This window comes from Parasteatoda tepidariorum, chromosome 10 (assembly GCF_043381705.1).
Source record: "Parasteatoda tepidariorum isolate YZ-2023 chromosome 10, CAS_Ptep_4.0, whole genome shotgun sequence".
In the NCBI taxonomy this organism is placed as follows: Eukaryota; Metazoa; Arthropoda; class Arachnida; order Araneae; family Theridiidae; genus Parasteatoda; species Parasteatoda tepidariorum.
This window is the reverse complement of record NC_092213.1, coordinates 59,551,113-59,569,902: the sequence shown is the minus strand read 5'-3', so window position 1 is coordinate 59,569,902 and position 18,790 is coordinate 59,551,113. Positions and strand designations below refer to the sequence as shown.

General features: G+C 27.3%; 1 protein-coding gene across 14 annotated transcripts in view; it reads left to right on the top strand.

Moving 5' to 3' along the window:
* The window catches only part of LOC107443091 (mitogen-activated protein kinase kinase kinase 15), a 58,453-nt gene extending 43,967 nt beyond the window's left edge, over positions 1-14,486 (top strand). For all 14 annotated transcript variants that reach the window (XM_071186819.1, XM_043054119.2, XM_043054120.2 and 11 more), the window contains 9 exons: positions 100-265; positions 416-475; positions 1,989-2,067; positions 3,091-3,170; positions 5,003-5,108; positions 5,222-5,393; positions 7,032-7,133; positions 11,386-11,429; positions 12,940-14,486. In XM_071186819.1, the coding sequence (XP_071042920.1) occupies positions 100-265; positions 416-475; positions 1,989-2,067; positions 3,091-3,170; positions 5,003-5,108; positions 5,222-5,393; positions 7,032-7,133; positions 11,386-11,429; positions 12,940-12,962 (832 nt within the window). In that variant the 3' untranslated portion in view covers positions 12,963-14,486. The remainder of the gene's footprint in view (positions 1-99; positions 266-415; positions 476-1,988; positions 2,068-3,090; positions 3,171-5,002; positions 5,109-5,221; positions 5,394-7,031; positions 7,134-11,385; positions 11,430-12,939) is intronic.
* The last annotated feature ends 4,304 nt before the right edge of the window (positions 14,487-18,790 follow it).

Here is an 18,790-nt window from a genome sequence, read left to right as displayed (position 1 = left end):
ATTTATGTATTTTAATATGTTAAGTAATCTCTTTAACATTTAGATGTTTATACTCGATTTAAGTTTATGTATTTACATGCATATTTTTGTAAATTGTAGTTCTTCAGATTCTTCTACCGATACAAGGCGTTCTAGTACCGGGCTTCTTAGTCCTCCCATTGATAGCCCCCAGATAGAGACTGAACAGGGAAATTTCTATTTGCTAAAAAAAGACTCTCAAAGAAGAGCTTTTATACACAAAGTTCTTTTAGAAAATGCTGATGTGGTATGTTATAAGTCTAAATTTAATATTCCTTTTTTTTTAATTTTTTCACTATGTGTCACTTATGTACTGTAAAGAATGTTTTACTTTTTCGAACTGTGTTATATTTATAGTTAATTAAACAAATTCACCATACTTAACTTTTGATTTCAGATATGTGATATTTGGATGAAAGAATTGAATGCAAAAACTCCTGAATCAGCTTTAACTATGGTGACTACTAAGATTTTACTTTCCATTTTTGAACTCTTTGTGTTGATTTATTATTTTACCCATTTCATTTTTGATGCTCATGCATTCAAAAAAATTTATTTAATTTTATTTCAATTTTCATTTCTCATATTCATGTGATGTTATAAGTTGCTTCTAATTTTTAACAACAATTTCTTACTAATTCTGTTGTGTCTGTCTGTTCTAATTGTGTTAATTTCTAAGAAAGAGAGACATTAAAAAAAAAATTTCCCCTTCAGTTAACTTGGAGTTATACAAGCAACCTTTCCCTCTTTTTTGAGCCAGACTTTATTCATAGCATTTGCGTGCACAAATGCTGTGGATCAAGTCTGAATCAATGCCATTTAGGATTGAGACAATATAAACCTCACATTTATAGCTTTCAACTTACCTATCAAACTTTTGCTCATGTTATAGCAAGTGTATCGATAAACACACAAGTGCCACAATGTCTCGGTGATTATGGCACTGATTGTCATTTTATTTTATATCCGTTGTTGAACAGCCGGCCTTGTTTTGGGTTTACGACTATGTATGTACTCCGTAGCCTTGTAATTTTGAGCCAATCTAGAAGACAAGGGAACTCCTGGATCAGTACCCCCAGAGGTATGATTTGTTATGGGAACATGAAGGACCTTGGACATGTGCCCATTGTCCTATCACCAATCGCAACTTGAAGCCCTCCCAGCTTAGCTTGATCAGCTTGTCTGTGAAGTAAAGGTGGCCTATGTGCTGTGCTGACCACATTGCCAAAGTCATGCCGTTGGTCACAAATATGTGGAGCTTAACCTTCATGAGCCCCCTGGCCCACGAAGGCTGTTGCTTTAATGCTTTATTTTTATAAACACATAATTTGTATGAATAAAAATCTTATTAGTTAAGTATTCCATGTTCCCATAACAAATCATACCTCTGGGGGTTCTTATCCAGGAGCTTCCTTGTCTTCTTGATTGGTTCAAAATTACAAGGCTGCGAACATTAGTAGTTGTAAACTCAAAATTGAGTCGGCTGTTCAACGACAGCTGTACATACTTGTTACATCAAGCCTTTGCTGTGTACTGTTAAGCTAAATAGTATAGGTAAATTTTAAAAAAATAATATTTTTATAGATAGCTTTTAAAACCTTTATAAAATCAGATTTTCTATAAAATTGTGGTTTTATATTTATTATAATTGAAAAAAATGTATCTAACACTATCAAATATTAATATTTTTATCTGATCTGGATATATTTATTAAAAATTAATTTGTCTTTTTTTAAGAAATATATCCAGATATAAAAAAAATTTGAAATTATAGCTTTAAATGTAAAGATGGATATAAGCATTTCCATCTGTTTTATGAAAAAGTTGTAGTCAATTTATACAAGCATTTTAAAGTGTATGTTGGATGGTTAAGGATCTCAATGAATGAAATACATGACTTATTTTTGATGATGTATCCCTGAAATTAATAAGTATAAGTTTTTCTAATTTTTAATTAATGTATTTTGTAGGAACATTTAAATATTTTATTAGATGGATTGAGAGAATATATTCCAGAGCAAATTAAAATGCCTATTCAGCAAGCAATAAGTAAGTGTATATTTTGAATTATCTCTTGCCTGAAAATTTCTGTATTCATCTCTCTGTGTTTAGTCTAATTTTAAATTTTCAGTTATATGTTTCTATTATATAATGTTTTTCAAGTTGACTATTTATTGGGTTAAGGAAATTCTTTGTATTAAAAAAACTTAATTACCTGATGGTATATGTATTGGAAACGTGCAATATTTTAGAAAATAGGAATGATTTTTTTTCTCACTTAACTTTAGATAACTGAATATTCATCTAATGGATTATAAATTTTTGCCAGTTTTAGGAAATCAACTTAATACTATTGCACTTTAACAATTTCAAACAGTGCTAATGCTAAATTTTATCACTTATCTGCATTTCAATCAAATATTATTTATAGAAACATGAAATTAAGCCAGTTTTTAATTGGTAGTTTTATGAATTAAATGCTTAGTTACAGAGTAACTCTGGGTTATGTTTAGTTATCTAAGATTAAAAAACAAATAAATTATTAAAATATGAATTGTTATATATTTATTTAAGGTAATTTTTTAACATTATTTTCATAATTGATAGCTATCACAACTGATTTGGCTTGGACCATTTCTTAAAGATAATTTTCTGGACTGCTATAAATAAGAAGAGGATGTTAAAGAATTTCTTAACCCTTTAAATTAACACCTGTTAATTGTACTGCTCTAGGAAATTTACGTTTAGCTAGAAATTTTTTTAAAATATCTCTACAAATAACTCCTTAGGCAAAAACATTCTTGTGTGAGATAAATGTTACTCATTTTTTCACCNAATATGTCGGTCTAAACACTTTGGCATGCGGCCCTTCATTGGTCAATCTGCTGTGCATGTGGCCCTTCACTGAAAAAGGTTGTGCACCCCTACAGTAGAGACAAATATTGTAAAAAATATAATATAATCTCATTGTGGATACAAAGTTAATTTGATCTATTTTATTTTTAAAAATATAGTTAATTATTGATATTAATATTTTAATCACGGTAATCTTGAAAATTATTTAATTTGCAGGTAGAGTCAAAGAAGATGTAGATTTTGATGGCATAGCGGTCAACCAAATGCATTTAGCCCTATATGTTTTTCAAGATGCTGTAAGTTAATGTTAGCTTATTTCTGTAATCTATATCTAAAAATATTTTTTACTTGTGTTATTGATATACGGTGTGCTAAATGAAAAGAAAGAACCATTTTGAATAACTTTTGACACTATAATCAAATTTTCACATGCTAGGACTCTATCTTAAAGTTGAAAAGGAGTGATCTAAATATGTTAATTAGTTTGTGGAAACATAGACCGCTTTTCCGACCAAACAAATAGAACCAAACTTCCTAATATTATTTGTGCAAGGAATCGAAATCTGTTGAAAAAAGGGTATGTTTTCTCAAAGAAAATAAATTTTTGTGTCTAATTTCGTAATGTAAAATATTGACTGGACAAATGGATTAACATATTTAAAGTTACCCTGTGAACCTTTAGTTCTAGTATGGGAAAATCTGATCCTTAGATCCAATGTTATTCAGAGTTTTTTTTTTTTAGAGTGTTTTTTTTTGCAATGTACTGTAACTGATTGGTCTCTATTAATTGATATTTTGGTGTTGCATTAGTGTGGAATTGTTATATGTTATGAAATTTAAACATTTATCCCTTATTGAAAACAAATTATAAAGATGTTCTATTGCCTCTTTTGAAGTCTCAACTATTTTTTTAACTTTTGTTTATTGTATAAGAATTTTAAACCAATGTATATTTATATATTTTAAAATTTTATTTTACTACTCAAATACCTTTAAATGTGTTTTAAAAAAATAGTGTTGATTAAGTAGAAGCAAAACTCTCATAATTCATTCCGTAGAAAGGAGCAATGTAAACAAAGTGAAAATATTTACATTAAAAAGTTTTAATGCATATTTGTACCTGAAAAACAATGTAAGTAATGTACATATCATGGATTGTGCTTTTATTATTACTTATATTTTCTTGTCATTCTGACTATTTATAATTCATAAAAACAGTTAATAATACGTTAACTAGAATGTAATGTTACTAAAGTATAATTTTTCAAGAATTCATCTGAATTTTGACAGTTTAAATTTTAAAATAGTGTTTACAGTAAAGAGTTCAGGGGTCTGTCCAGACCGAATTTACTGCCGTTTAGCGGTAGTTTCACAAATTTAATTTTAGGAAAAACGGTAGTTTCACAAGATACTTTTTCTTAAAATTTTATTTGTGTATTCCTTAAGAAATGATAAATCCGTATTCTTGCCATATTTTTGTGTTGGATTTTTAATTTTTCACAAATTATGTTTGAATTTTCACAAAATAGGTACCTCTCAGAAAAACCTAGACAGACCCCTGGAGTTTGATTTATTGATTGTCAATGGAAGAAGGAAAAGATATAAGAAATCATTTAAAGATTAAACTAAAACTTACAAATTTACTAATAAAACTAAATAAAAACATCAGAAATGTGAATGCGTTATTATGTTTGAGAAACTTCTTTAAATGAACTATTTGCAATATTAACAGCCATAATATTTATTAACAAGTGATTTCCAATTAAATCTCAGAACTTCTTCATTCCTTATTACTTCATACACTTTTTTCTAAAAATGTCATGAACTTTCATTTTGTTATTTTTTTATTGATATGAGATGATTATCTGTAGTTAAATATTCTATGTTTTTGAAAGAAAGTAACTCTGAAATTCATTGTAAACATTTCATCAAATGCTAGTTTTGTTTATCAAATTTGGACTGTATTACAAATTTCCAATTTTATATTAGTAAAATTTACATTCATTCCAATCTTATATTCATCTCTAAAAGTAAAGAACATTAAACCTTTTTTTAGTTTCCCTATTGATTTATAATAATTTCTGAGAAAATAACTTTTTGCAGCTAATATTCAACTTTTTATTTTCAGGTAAAAGGAGTATTGAGACAACAGAATATAATGCCGCATTGGGTTTTTGCTCTAGATAATTTAGTTAGGAATTCTGTACAAGCAGCTATTAGTATATTGTCTCCAGGTAATTTATTTACATTTTATATGATTTTGTATTAATTTTTGTTTAAATAATTTTAAGTTCTTGCAATAATTGTCTCAACATTCATGCATTTTTTTTTCTTCATTTGTTTAAAGAGTTAGGAGATAATTTAGAAGGCAAAAATGAAGAAATGGAAATTGAAGATACAACTATGGCGCTTTCAACAATTAACTCTGTGAAATCTCTTTCTCCTCACGTTTTTCATGCCTATAATGAAATGGCACTGATGCGAAAGAAAAATGAAGAACTTGTGAGAGAAAACATGAGGTAAACCATTTCAAACGTTCAGATAATTTGACAATCAGACTGTTTTATTGCAATTTACTAGTTAATAATATTTGGAAAATGAATTTACTTATTTTTTACTGTCCCAAAATTCCATCTCTTGATCTGCTTCCTGCCTAAAGTCACAAACTGGTATTCGAAAGAAAAAATTTAATTTGGGCAAAGTCATAGTTAATGGTACATTAATTTGAGTTAATTATTTTTCTTTTTTTGATGTTGCTAGTTGTTACTGTAAAATAAATAGCTTAATCACAGAAGTAGAAGAATTACTCTTGTTGATCTAGTCTTGTGATTTTTCAGTTATATTTTTGTAGATAATTATGAATATTAAACTATTTTCTTTCATGGTACAAAAACTGATTTATCAAAATAGTAATTACTTTCATAGAATACTGTTTAAAATATTATGCTCTGATTAGAGAGAAATGAAGCTGATAAATTAAGATGATACCATTGATTTTTTTTAAAAATATAGTTTAAAAGTTTCCATCTTATTAAAAGTAAGATATTTAATTTAAATTAATTCTTATTTATTATTAATCAATTTCTTAACTTTTTTTTCCCAAAGTCGAGAAGCCAGCCGCATTTGCGATTTTTCTTCCAGCAGCCTAGTACAAAGTTGCCTTCGGGTGAAAGTTGTCAATGATCAAAGAATTAGTAATATTACTCAGGGATGAGCTAATTGTTATGTTATTTAAATTCATAACCTCTCCTGTGGAGCACAGAGGACCCTCGAGTAAAAAATGTCTGCAAGATGATTAAGAGAAGTCATGTCCTTTTGGCTGTGTTGTGTTTAATAACACTGTTAATTATTTCACACTGCACAAGATATTTTTTATCACTTTGTTAGTATGTGAAAAGTAATCTTTTTACTCTATTCCTAAAGTGTAAAGTAAACTAAAATAATTTTGTCAGAGTGGGAAATCAAATAAATACCCAGGAGGTCTTAGCAACTTCATGGGATAAAGAAAAAATAATTTAAAAGACATGTCAATATATTTTTTTTAATTAGGAATACAGAAAAACAAAGAAAAAGATTCAGAAGATTTAATCTAGCTTCTGAAGTGTATAGCTTAACTATTTCCATTTTATAATAAATATGCTTATAAAATAATTTTTTTTCGATTCCAGAATAAGTAAATGCGTAGAAAATTTGGACTTTTATAAATTTCAGAAGATTAAATCTAACTTCTTCAGTGCACAGCTTGTTTATTTCAATCTTATGATAAATATGCTTTTATATTTTGATGACTGAATTTATAGTACATTTAATAATGCATAAAATAAAACAAGATGTCAAAAGCTTTATAACGCATGATATTCCGAGCTTAGCAGAGTAGAGTAAAACCTGTAAGTAGGCCATTTGCAGAGCATTACTTCAGAGCTCAACTTATATACCATTAAACTTAAGGCCATTGTTGTTTGTTGGGTGATAGGGTCATTGTTGTTGTTTTTTTACGTATTTTATCTTGTGTAATTCTTACATATCTAAATCATGTTTATATTTATATAATATGTGCACATCTATAATGCGCTCCACATTATAAGTGCACAGATATAATGTTAATACTAAAAATTAGTATATTACTGTCTTTCATTAAGTCTAGTATTCCCTTTTAGATTAATGAACGAATTAGTACTGGCAAATCAAGCACATCAAGACCTGATCAAACAATCTTTACTTGAAAAGGAATTGTGGGCGGCTATATACCAATCTCCTGCGTAAGATTTCTTAAATTTATTTTGATGATTATATGTAATTAAATAGCGGAATTGATAAAGATTCTAAGTTGGTATTTTAGTTTGGGTACATTAGCTTTAAAATTTATGTGTTAGTAATTTTTGTTACTTCATTCAATCTCTATGTTTATCAAAGTTGGCATTTAATCTGTGAGAAACTTATCTCTGCCAGTACAGTGGTAGAAACTGAAAAAAATAAAAATTACCAATAATTGAAATAAAGCAGAAAAAACTAACCTATACATTTGCTTATATATAATTAATAGGAATTTTAAGAATAGCTTAAATTTAATACAGTACCAAAAGTTTTCCAGATCTATATTTTTATATTTATTATAATTTTATGCAGAATTCTGAAATGTATTTAATATATCATTTTATTTAAGAGTCTGCATGATTATTCATGTTTATAATAATTAGTATGCTATATAATATTGAAACATTACATTTATTTGAATTAAAAAATTCATTAAATTTTTCTTTTCTATTTTTGCTTTTTAGTTTTCATTGAATTTAAAAACTATGTATTAAATTGCAGTGTAATGAATACTATTATTTTAAACTAGATTGCAGTAGTAAACTATTTAAATATTTGATGTTTCATGAAAGAGCTTTATCCGCAAGTGTTGAAGGAAACTTGCCATTTCTGGTAGAAAATTAAACAAAGAAGAAAACAATGAAAATTACAATATGACATCCGAAGCTGACGTCGTCAGGGGGTACCAGCTCCGGAAGTCATAGATATAGTACCAAACCTTTTCTATCCAGAAGCTAGACAAAGGTTTAAAATTTGCTCTCTCTGTACCCCAAAAGCTTTTCAAGAAATCCAGGGAAAGAGAAAACGAATGCAAAATTAAAATATTAAAATTATATAAAATACATAAACTAATTACAAAAGAAAAATTAATTTTCAAAAACCTACTTAGCATATTCCTAGTGGGGCAACTCAGTTAAGTGTCAATCTAGCCCTTATTAAAAGAACAAAAATAAAAACTAATTTTAAATCATTTTGTTAATTTTACCTTCAATATTGTACAAATTAAAAGGAAAATCATTGCTTTTAAGATTATTTAAAAAATTACTAGTAGCCTCTTGAAAATATTCAATATTATTGCAAATTTTATTAATTCTGGACAGTTGAGAAAAAACTAAATTTTTGAAAATATTACTATGCAAATTAGTTTCAAAATTACCTAAAAAATAACCCTAAAATTAAAAGCCTTTCTTTTATTATAACACCAATTTGAATTTGATTACTTTGCATTATTAATTTTAAAATGTATATATTCAACATTTAAACGATTGACATTAGTCCACTTAAAAACCAAGTCTTCAGTCAAGTCAAATCATAATTTTCACAATTAAATAAAATTAAATCATCAATTTATCTAAAAGCATTAAAATCATTAAACTCAAACATTGATTCAAAAAAAAATGCTAAAATATAATAGCAAAAGCTTCAAAAAAGAATTACCTTGTGGTATCTATTTTTTATTTATAAAAATCAATGCCATTAAAAAAAAGAACGTTTTCACAAAGATTAAATTCACAAATATCAATCCAATAATTTTTATCAATATTTTCATTAAATATTTATCATAAATACAACAACATATATCGAGTATTTGAGCTTGAGGTATACTGGTATAAAAATTTTCATAGTCAATTTTTAGTTTTTACTGATTTTAAAAATTATGTATTAAATTGGTTTGTAATTAATGCTATTATTTGAACTACATTGCAGTATTAAACTATTTAAATATTTGATATTTCTGGAAAGAGTTTCTTTCACAATGGTTGGAGGAAACTTGACATTTCTGATGTTTCTATTTGTGAAAATATAACACAAAAATTTTTGGGGTTAATCAATTTACCCTTAAATATCATTTTGCACTAAAAGTAACCATTCTTTATATTCATTGAGAACTTTTAATGGTTTTTTAATAGATATACTTTTGTTCAAAACGAAACCTTTTTCAAAAAGAAAACATTTATTCAGGCTTATATTCTCAAAACAAAATTGTAGCTACCTGGATTTGAAAGGAGATGACATATTTTATTTAGCCTTGTTTGTCCAAAATCCTTTCAATGTGAACAATTAATATGGGGTGGCACATGCGGGTCAACTTCAAATATCAAATAATGAATTCAAAAATACGTACAATACAAAAGAAAGATGAATAAGCACATATATTTATTTAAAATATTTGGAAATTTTGGTTTGAACTCACTTTTTTCTAAGTGCACACAATAAATGTTCAGCATTTGCTAAAATTGCTGTAAATTCACTCGTGTACAAAATGTTCCTCATTGTTTCAAAGGCTTCAGCGTCTCTTGCAAGTCGTGGTTTCTTTTCGTCGTCTTTATCTATATCACTTTGCACTTCTTTAATTTCTTGAACCAAAAATACAAGTTTCGGCATTTTCGTTCATTGCACATCATACATGCTGTTTGTTGTGTTTTTCAGAAACTGTGGCCATTTTCTTTATCATTAGCATCGAGTATTATTTTTTTGAAAGCTAATAGAATTTCTTAATAATAGACAAGGAAATTGGCTAGTTTAAAAAATAATCCAAACGGATATTAAGAACATCATAAAAATTGTATTTATGACATGAACTGTTAAAACAAAACTATACATATGAAGATGAAAAAACGACGGACTGAGGTTAGCCTGTGTTTGGTTTGCCACACTTTTTCCCAAAGTCTGGAAATTATAACAAGTTTGTGAGAACAATGCACTCTGACCATGAGAATACTGCAAAGGTTCATCTACTGGAGACCTAAGACAACTTAATATAGCTTAAACCTCACAGACACTCACAAAAACTATGACATATTTTTAATGATGAATTCAATACAGTGATGAATACACGATGTTACATCAAATATTCAACCTATAAACTTAATATGATGGTAGATACAAGCAAGGGCGCCGGCAGTGGGGTGCGCTTGCACCCCCCTGGCTTTTTTTTTTACCCATGAAAGCGATACAGAAAAACAATTTCGTTATAAAAAAATGTGTTAAAAGTATTTTTATTCAAAAGCAAATTAAGTAATTATTGATACATAACAATTAAAAAATTGTTTAATCAAGCAAGAGTTGTAATAGTCTTGTTTGCTGTCCAAATCTGTTTATAACTTTTTCAATGAATTCTGAGTCATCATTAATTCTTTTCTTATGCACACTGAGCATGCACAAACTTGGAAGATATCGAAGCTATAATTTTAAATTTCATTTAATAAAATATAAATTATATTATATTTTCTATTAGTTATTTAGTTTAACAAAGGTGTATAACACAAACTGACTTCTCACAGCTGTATAACTTCATCAACACAATAAATACCAATGTTAAGCGTGCACAAACACGTTAGTATACAAAAACTTGTGTTTCAAAGTCAGTAGCTATGCCATCAATACAGTGGCAAAATTTGCAAGTACAAGAAATTCGTACGTTTTTTAAAAAATATCTTGTTAACATTGAAGAAATGTATCTTGAAAAAAGTTAACAGATGAAAGTATGTGTAATAACAAAGCAAAATATAATAACAGAATATTTGAAAAAAATTGGGGGGGGGTAATTTGTTAGAGGGTTGCACCCCCTTTTATATTATTCTGCCGGCGCCCTTGGATGCAAGACAAATAAGATATTCACAGCAACACAAAAAATAATAATTTTAGAAACAACATGATATGAGTAACCGATTTATTTATATCCATCCTGACTTACATAATGCTTATGCCAACGCAATCTAACCAAAATAATATGATTATATTTAATATTAATGCAAATTCTAAACTATTGTGTTTTATGATGGGTTATAATGTTGTATCTAACAACTCCACTCTGTAGTGACAAACCGCATGTTCACTAAAGTGTAAAAAATGAAAACCAAAATGTAAACAAACATAAGAATTTGCTTAGTAACATTTGTAGATTGGCTCATTACATGTTGTCGATCGGCTCCTTTCATGTTGCCGATCGATGTAATATTGCACACTACAATTTGGTAATGGATTAAATACTTAAAGAAATTTAATTTGTTGTTAAAAAAATTATGATTATAGTTGTCACTATCTGGTATATTAATTTTAAATTTAGAATCTTGAATAATTAGAAAATCTTTTATTTTTGATTGCTATATCTAAAATTTTCTAAATTTATTTTGATCAATATATCAACTATGTTAGTTTTGTATTATTTATGTGTTATTGTTTTTAATTTTTCAGACTTGTCCGTGCTAGAGAAGAATTAGCTTTACTAAAAGAAAAAAGTAAACACTGATTTTATTATATGTAAATAATTTTTAGCCTATGTGAAATAATAGGTTTTTTAGAGAAAAAAATATCTGAATAAATATATATATATATAGATAGAGGGAAAATAATCCTCCGGTTTAATATTACGGAGAAAAAAAAATGGTTTTTATAAAGGGTCTTTATAACCTTCAAAAATATTATGCGATATTATTTTAGATAGCGTATTTAGCCCCCAAAAATCCCTTATGAGAATTTTGATTGACTCTGGTAAATGAAAAATGTGTATAAAATATTATTCAGAAACTTTTTTTTTTTCATTACAAAATTTAACCCTGTTGATAAAAGTCAAAAGTAGCAGTTTTTCAGTCTGATAAAAAGTCATTTTTCAAGATCAAAAACTAAGTAGCATTTTTCTTGCATAGTACATGACACATTTGTTTAAAGCAAGCATAAAATTTTTGGACTCTTATATTAATGCAGTATTCTTTAATTTTTTTTTTCATAATTATTGAACAATTAATACAAGTTTTGTCAATTTGTTAAACAAAAAACTGCTTGCTTAGTGACCAAAAACATTTAAGGATACATTAAATTGGATTTTGAACCTATTTTTAGATGAATATTCATTTTTTATCATAATGATAATTTTAAAATGTCTAAGTTTTGTTAAAATGTCTAAATAATTAATATCCAAGTAAATATATACTTCACTTAACAATAATAGTAGTGTACACTTTATATGATTTCATTTGAATATCTTACTAAAAAGCTTATTAACCAGTTCAGAATGTTTAATTAGCTAAAAGAATTAGAGAATGGTCTTTCTACATATTTTGTAAATGAAGAAATGAGAAACAAATCTTAAATATATCATTATTTCAATTTGAGGTGGTCATATTTTTTGTATTCTTTATCAATTAAAAATTATTTAATTATGAATTGGATTGTTTTTAGTTTTTTTTAAATATATATTNATGAAGAAATGAGAAACAAATCTTAAATATATCATTATTTCAATTTGAGGTGGTCATATTTTTTGTATTCTTTATCAATTAAAAATTATTTAATTATGAATTGGATTGTTTTTATATATGCACTTGCATTTATATATATTTATAATAAATATATATTTATATGCACTTGCATTACGATGCATGTTATTCTCTTCCACAAATTTTAAAATCATATTAACATTACTTTTAACAATTTGTGTCACCCAATTCTATAACTGTTAGTCCTAACTTAATTTAGAGTAAAACCTGTTTACTCTCCCACCTGGGAAAACAGTTTTTCTGCATTATTTGATTGGAAATCATTGCTTTGCAATATATTTTTTTATACCAGTAAATTCTCAATTAAAAGATCAATCTTAAGGTTCAAATTAATACTAATATTAGATATACTAAACAAATGTTAACTTTGTACGCTAAAATAGACCCTTAATTCAATTCTGGATTGCATGTAGTATACATATTTTATATGTTGGGTTTATTTCATGCTGAAGTGTTTTTTTTTCTTTTCCAGTTCTAAACTTGGGTAATGAGTGAAAGAATTAAACTACAAGAAATCAAGTGCCTTAATTCAAGTCTGCCCTCATGAATATCAAAGAGGATAATCTGCCTAAAATGAGTGTGTTTTAGTTTCATCACAAATATCATAGAACTGTTATCTAGAGATTCATTTGTTGTGTATCATTTTTCCTAGAAGCGAATACTTATTGAAATATATTGAAAATCATCTATTATAGTTTTTAAACTCTGATTACTCTTGTATGATTTTTGATTATTTTAATTATTTTTTAACCTATTGAAATCATCTATAATACCATTTTAAGTGTTTGTTTTAATGTACTGACGCAGTTATATTATGTATACTAAATATAAATCTCATGAAAATCATATTTCGACTGCCATAAATAATCTGTTGTATCTTTTATTTAAAAATTTTGGTTCACACTCTTGATTTCATTTTTTTTTATCAGCAGCTTTATCCCAAAATTACATTACTTATACTTTATGTAATGTTATTCCCATAAAAGTAATATCTTAATATGTGTTTCTTGTACAAGTGATTGTTTACTAACGTTCACTCAGATTTCTTAGGCTAGTTCCTAATACATTAAACACTAAGCAGCCCATTAAAAATTTTATTTAATTGGACAGATAAACAACTTGAATGGCAAATGCATTGATAATTGTTTACAGAATGTTGGCATTACAATTTTATACTGTTGACAGACCATCCCTTTGTCATCATAAAGGTGCTATTTCGACAGTATCAAAATGAATTGTACAGATATCCTTGGAAAAAAATTGCATTAAGTATAATTCAATGTTTTATTTTGAAAATTTTAAATAGTTCATTTTTATTTTGAAAAAATTCATTATCTGTAAATCTCATGATTTTAAAAAAAGAAAAAATGGCCTTTTAAAAAGCCTCTAAAAATTGATTCTGAAATCATTATAATGGTTTTTTAATAGTTTTTCTTACTAAATATTGTTTTTCTTGCACAAGCTTAAAAAGGAGAACTTAGAAAAAATATTTTTAACTTCAAAGCTATTTTTAATCGAAGGTAATGAAATCATCACAGATTCAAATGTAATGTATAGAAGAAAAATTGCTTGTATAATTGTTATGACTCAAAGCAGTCTTTTGGATTTGTTATTTTGATGTCGAGAATGATAAATCAGAGCAAGCTTTTGAATTAATGATTTTTTACATCCAGATCTGCATGTACTGTTTTATTATTAGAGAAAGAAGCTATGTAATACTAACAGAGTATCATGCGACTTATTGATTGCCATATGGCTGGAATTTTTTACTGTAATATTAGGTGCTAAAATGTTTCATCCATTAAGAGTTTTTGCTTGACTAAATCAGTTAATAAGCTAATGAGTTGTGCAATTCAGTGGCAACTTTGAGTGCTCAAGTGCTTTTAACACATATTTTAATGTTACTGTGATTAATCATCATTTTAATGAATGTTATATAATTGTAAAAAGGTAGTACATTTTAATTGCTTTGTAATAAAACTTTGTAATAAATGTAAATAAAATTTTGATTTAAAGGTTTAGTTGTTACTTATTAAAAACAATATTTTAAATCTTATTCGCAGTAGCTTATATTTCTAAGTTCTTTCAGTTTTTTTATTGTAGTTATAGGCTTTTGAGTGTTATAATAATGGAAAAAACTTACATTTTAAAGCAAAAAATAAATAAAACCTTTCCTTTAAAAACTATAAGTAATATGTATATAATATATATATTTGCTTTAAAATTTAAGTTATGCCCATCATTATTACAGAGAAATAAACTGTCTACTCATTTATAAAAATGAGAGAATTGAACTGGAACTGAAATATAAAAAAAAATATAATTAAATGCAATACAGGACTTTTTCAGGATCACTTTGCATTTATTTATAGGAAAACTCCCAAAGTGCCTCCCCCCTCAATAAAGTTCTTTGTTACATTCATCTTTCTTTTATTTCATTTTTATGTTTCAATTTAAGTTTTAATTCTTTAATTTTTAAAAGTGTAATTTAAGAAGTTTCTTTTGCGCTTTTCCAGATTTGACTTAGATTTTATGTTACATATTCAAATATTCTTAACATATTTTTATTTACTATATTATTGAATAAACAGCCTATGTGATTAAAACATTTAATTCTTTAGGTTTAAATATATAATGGAACTATTGCTTTGATATTTTTATGTTAAAAACATCAAAAACTTTTTCATAAATTGTGTTATGGTATTTTGAGAACAAAAACTTAACTTTTGTAATTTAAGAAATTTTTTTACTTTGCTAAATTTACAATTAAGAAATAAATTTGAAATAGAAATAGCAAAATATATGTTGATCTCTTAGTAGTAAGTTAAAATTGAAAATTTTCACTGTGAATGTAAAGTTGCATATTTGGATCTCTAAGCAAGTATTTTAATGATATCAGAAAACTCATGAAAATCAATTTATAGTCATGAACATCATTTAGGGTTCCTTCAATAATTAATTTGTAGTTTATTAGTTTTCTTGAATAATATAGGTAATAAAGTACTTTCAATTATTTCGTTTTGTTCTTAATCTATAGACTTATTCTCAATCCATAATTTTAATCTTAAAATTATCTGCTAGAATTTTACAAATAATTAATAAAATGTTGGTTGTGTGTAAAATCACTCTTTGTAAATACTTTAAAATTCAGAACTATTTAGTATGTGATTTTTTTTAATACTTATTCAACTATGCAAATTTGTTTTTAGGCAGCAAAAAAATTACAATTTTCTTTTTGTACAAAAATGTTAATATTATGATTTTGTTTGCATATCTTTAATTAAAAGTATTTAGGTCATTAACAGAAAATTTTAAACAAAAACCTACACTTCAGATACAATCTTGTTATAGTCTCAATATATGTGTAATCTTTGCTCGATGTGTCTCAAAACATAATTTATTTTGTGGGAATGATAATTTCAAAATCTGGATATTACTGTACATTCAAATTATCTTTAATAAGGAAAATAAATTTTTCACAAAGATTTAAGAACAATGAAAATGTAATTTTTTTTTAAAATAATTAAAAACATTTTTGAAAATTTTTACAAGGGGAAATGCGTAAGTGAATTTTGCGGTTGTGAAAAAGATTTTGATACCTGCAAGCAAATCATTAATCTTTCTAAAATAAACATTTAAAAGCCTGTTTATGTACTTTCTGTAAATATTTTATTAAATTTTAAGTTTTATTTTTATATAAATATTTAAAATAACACTTGGACTGAAAACTGTTTTGATCAACATTTTTTAATGCTTTAAAAAAAAAATTTCCAGAAGAAGAAATAAATTGTGACTTTTTTTTTTATAAGGAGGTGTTGTACTATTGGGGTAGTGGAATGAAATGTCTGGTTTTTAAGTGACTATCTAAAACTGCATATTTTTTAAAGCTGTTTGTTTAGTCAAAATATGCTCCATCTGCTTCAATACAACGAGATTTTAATACATGATATGAAATTTTCCAGACTGTCTTATTTTCATACTCTCCTCTTAATGCTTATGTCTTCTCTTTTTATAACCATCGTTGAACAGCGCATCCAATTTCGGGTTGATGACTACCAATGTTCCATAGCCTTGTAATTTTGAATACAATCCAAAAGACAAGGGAACTCCTAGATACCTATTCATATCCTTTCCTATACTCCTTGTATCCTATACTCCAGAACTCCTGAGAGAAATTTCCCTTCATGGAAGACTTTTTGATGGAACTAAGCCGCATTACATGGAAGTATTAAGGCCTCCATTTTGATGTCTTTTACAAACTAGTCACTGAATTAATACTGATGCAATTATAAAATTCGTTTCACAATTCTTTGTTTAATTTCCGATACGGGTCTTCGTGATTTGTCTAGAGGTCAAGTTCTGTTGAAGAATAAATATAATTTAAATATTTCAGAAATTTTAAATTTTTATTAGTTTTTTTAAAAAAAAGCAATTTCAATGTAGAAAATTTATATTAAACGATAAAGGAGACCGCTATAAAAGCTGGCTGGTTATTAGAAAATATAAAAATTATAAAAACAAAACAGCAACCCGCATTACATGAAGAGGAAAATCACGAAAGCCTCACCCGGGTAGCTTGACGACAAGGGTACTCTATCCCATGATCCGCTATCACTCAGAATATTTTACGCCAGCGCTGTGGTCGGTTAGTCGTATTAACTAGCCACTGGGATTCGAACCCGGTTTGGAAGGTGATAGCTCTATGTCATCTGCTTTTATTTTATATTTTTTGTATCCGTCGTTGAACATCCGACCCAATTTTGAGTTTACGACTACTAATGTACAACTCCGTAGCCTTGTAATTTTGAACTATTCCAAAAGACAAGGAAACTTCTGGATCAGTACCCCCAGAGGTGTGATTTGTTATGGGAACATGGAAGACTTCGCGACTCGACAGATTTAACGTGCAGCAGTCACCATTTACTACGCGGGGATTGAACCCACGAACTCTTGGACAAAGGCCCAATGCCCTACCAACCAGGCTATCCCGACCGTATGTCGTTTGCTTGTAAAAAAAAAGAAACTTTTTATGTTCGTCTGCTTGTAAAAAAGTTGCTCTGAATAATAAAAAAATCAAAGCCGTTTATATATGATCGGAAAGTGAATAAGCTTATTTACCAGATCTTTCGCCAACCGATTTTCACTATTTAGGGCTGTTTTTATGGGCTAAGCAATATGAAAAGATTCTGAAAAAATCCATATCAGAGTTTATAGATTTTAAAAATAATTTTCGGTCAAACCATTACCCTACTTCAAGTTTCTTGGCAACAGTCTTAATTTAAATCATTTACTTTTTATGTTTAATAATTGGTTTTCATCAGCTCATTTTAAATTGCTTTTAGGTTTTTTTTTTAAACTTACATTTTAAAATTTCCCTCAATTATTTTTATGCCTTAAAAAAGACGCTTAAGAAATTCGCTTATGTCTTGCGGAACAGACAGGAATTTTAACTACAAACTGTATTCATCTAATATATTTTTCGTCTCTAATTATCGACTATTGTAAACACGAAGCCAAAAATTTTACTTATACACATCGAAAAAAAGCCTTTTCTATGTTACCAGTGTAAAAAGTATCTAGACTTAAGAACGCGGAAAAAAAACGTATGTTTCTTTCTTTCTACGTTACATTATTTTATTTCAGGTCAAAGATTATACTTCTTTTTATTTTAATCTAGATTTAATATTTAAGCAATACGACTATACGAGCCGAGAAAAAACCCTTACTATGTTAACAAAGTAAAAAGAGATCTAGATTTAATAACACGAAGGGAAAAAAATGCTTTCTACGCTACGTTATTTTATTTTAGCTCAAAGACTACTCTTTTTTCTTTGAATCTAGATTTAACATTTAAGCAATACGTTGGCACAGGGCAGTACTCAAGGGGGAGAGGAGACGAGGGCAATTATCTTGGTTACCGGGTCAGCCAAATGCCTGGTTAAATTTCTTCACAAAAGTATTTTATGAAAGGAAAAGAAAAAAATAGTGAGAATTCTTTCTTTTTTAAATATAAGTGACATATTCCACAATTTTTTCTAATATTTATACTTATCACAACTAAAATGAATAATAATATAAACATGGATAAAACGACTGGTAGTTAATAATTAAAGCCCGGAATTTCAGGCAATTAAAAATGCAAAAATAGGCAGGCAAAAAGACATTTAGAAAGTTTGAAATAGGCACTTAAAATTGGAGCAAAAGGTAGTTGGTAATGCCTAAAAGCCCATATAGCAGAGGTGTCAAACTCAATTTTGCAGAGGGCCATATATTAAATTTAGAATGTGTAGGCGGGCCAGATTCAAATAAAAAAAATGTACTGA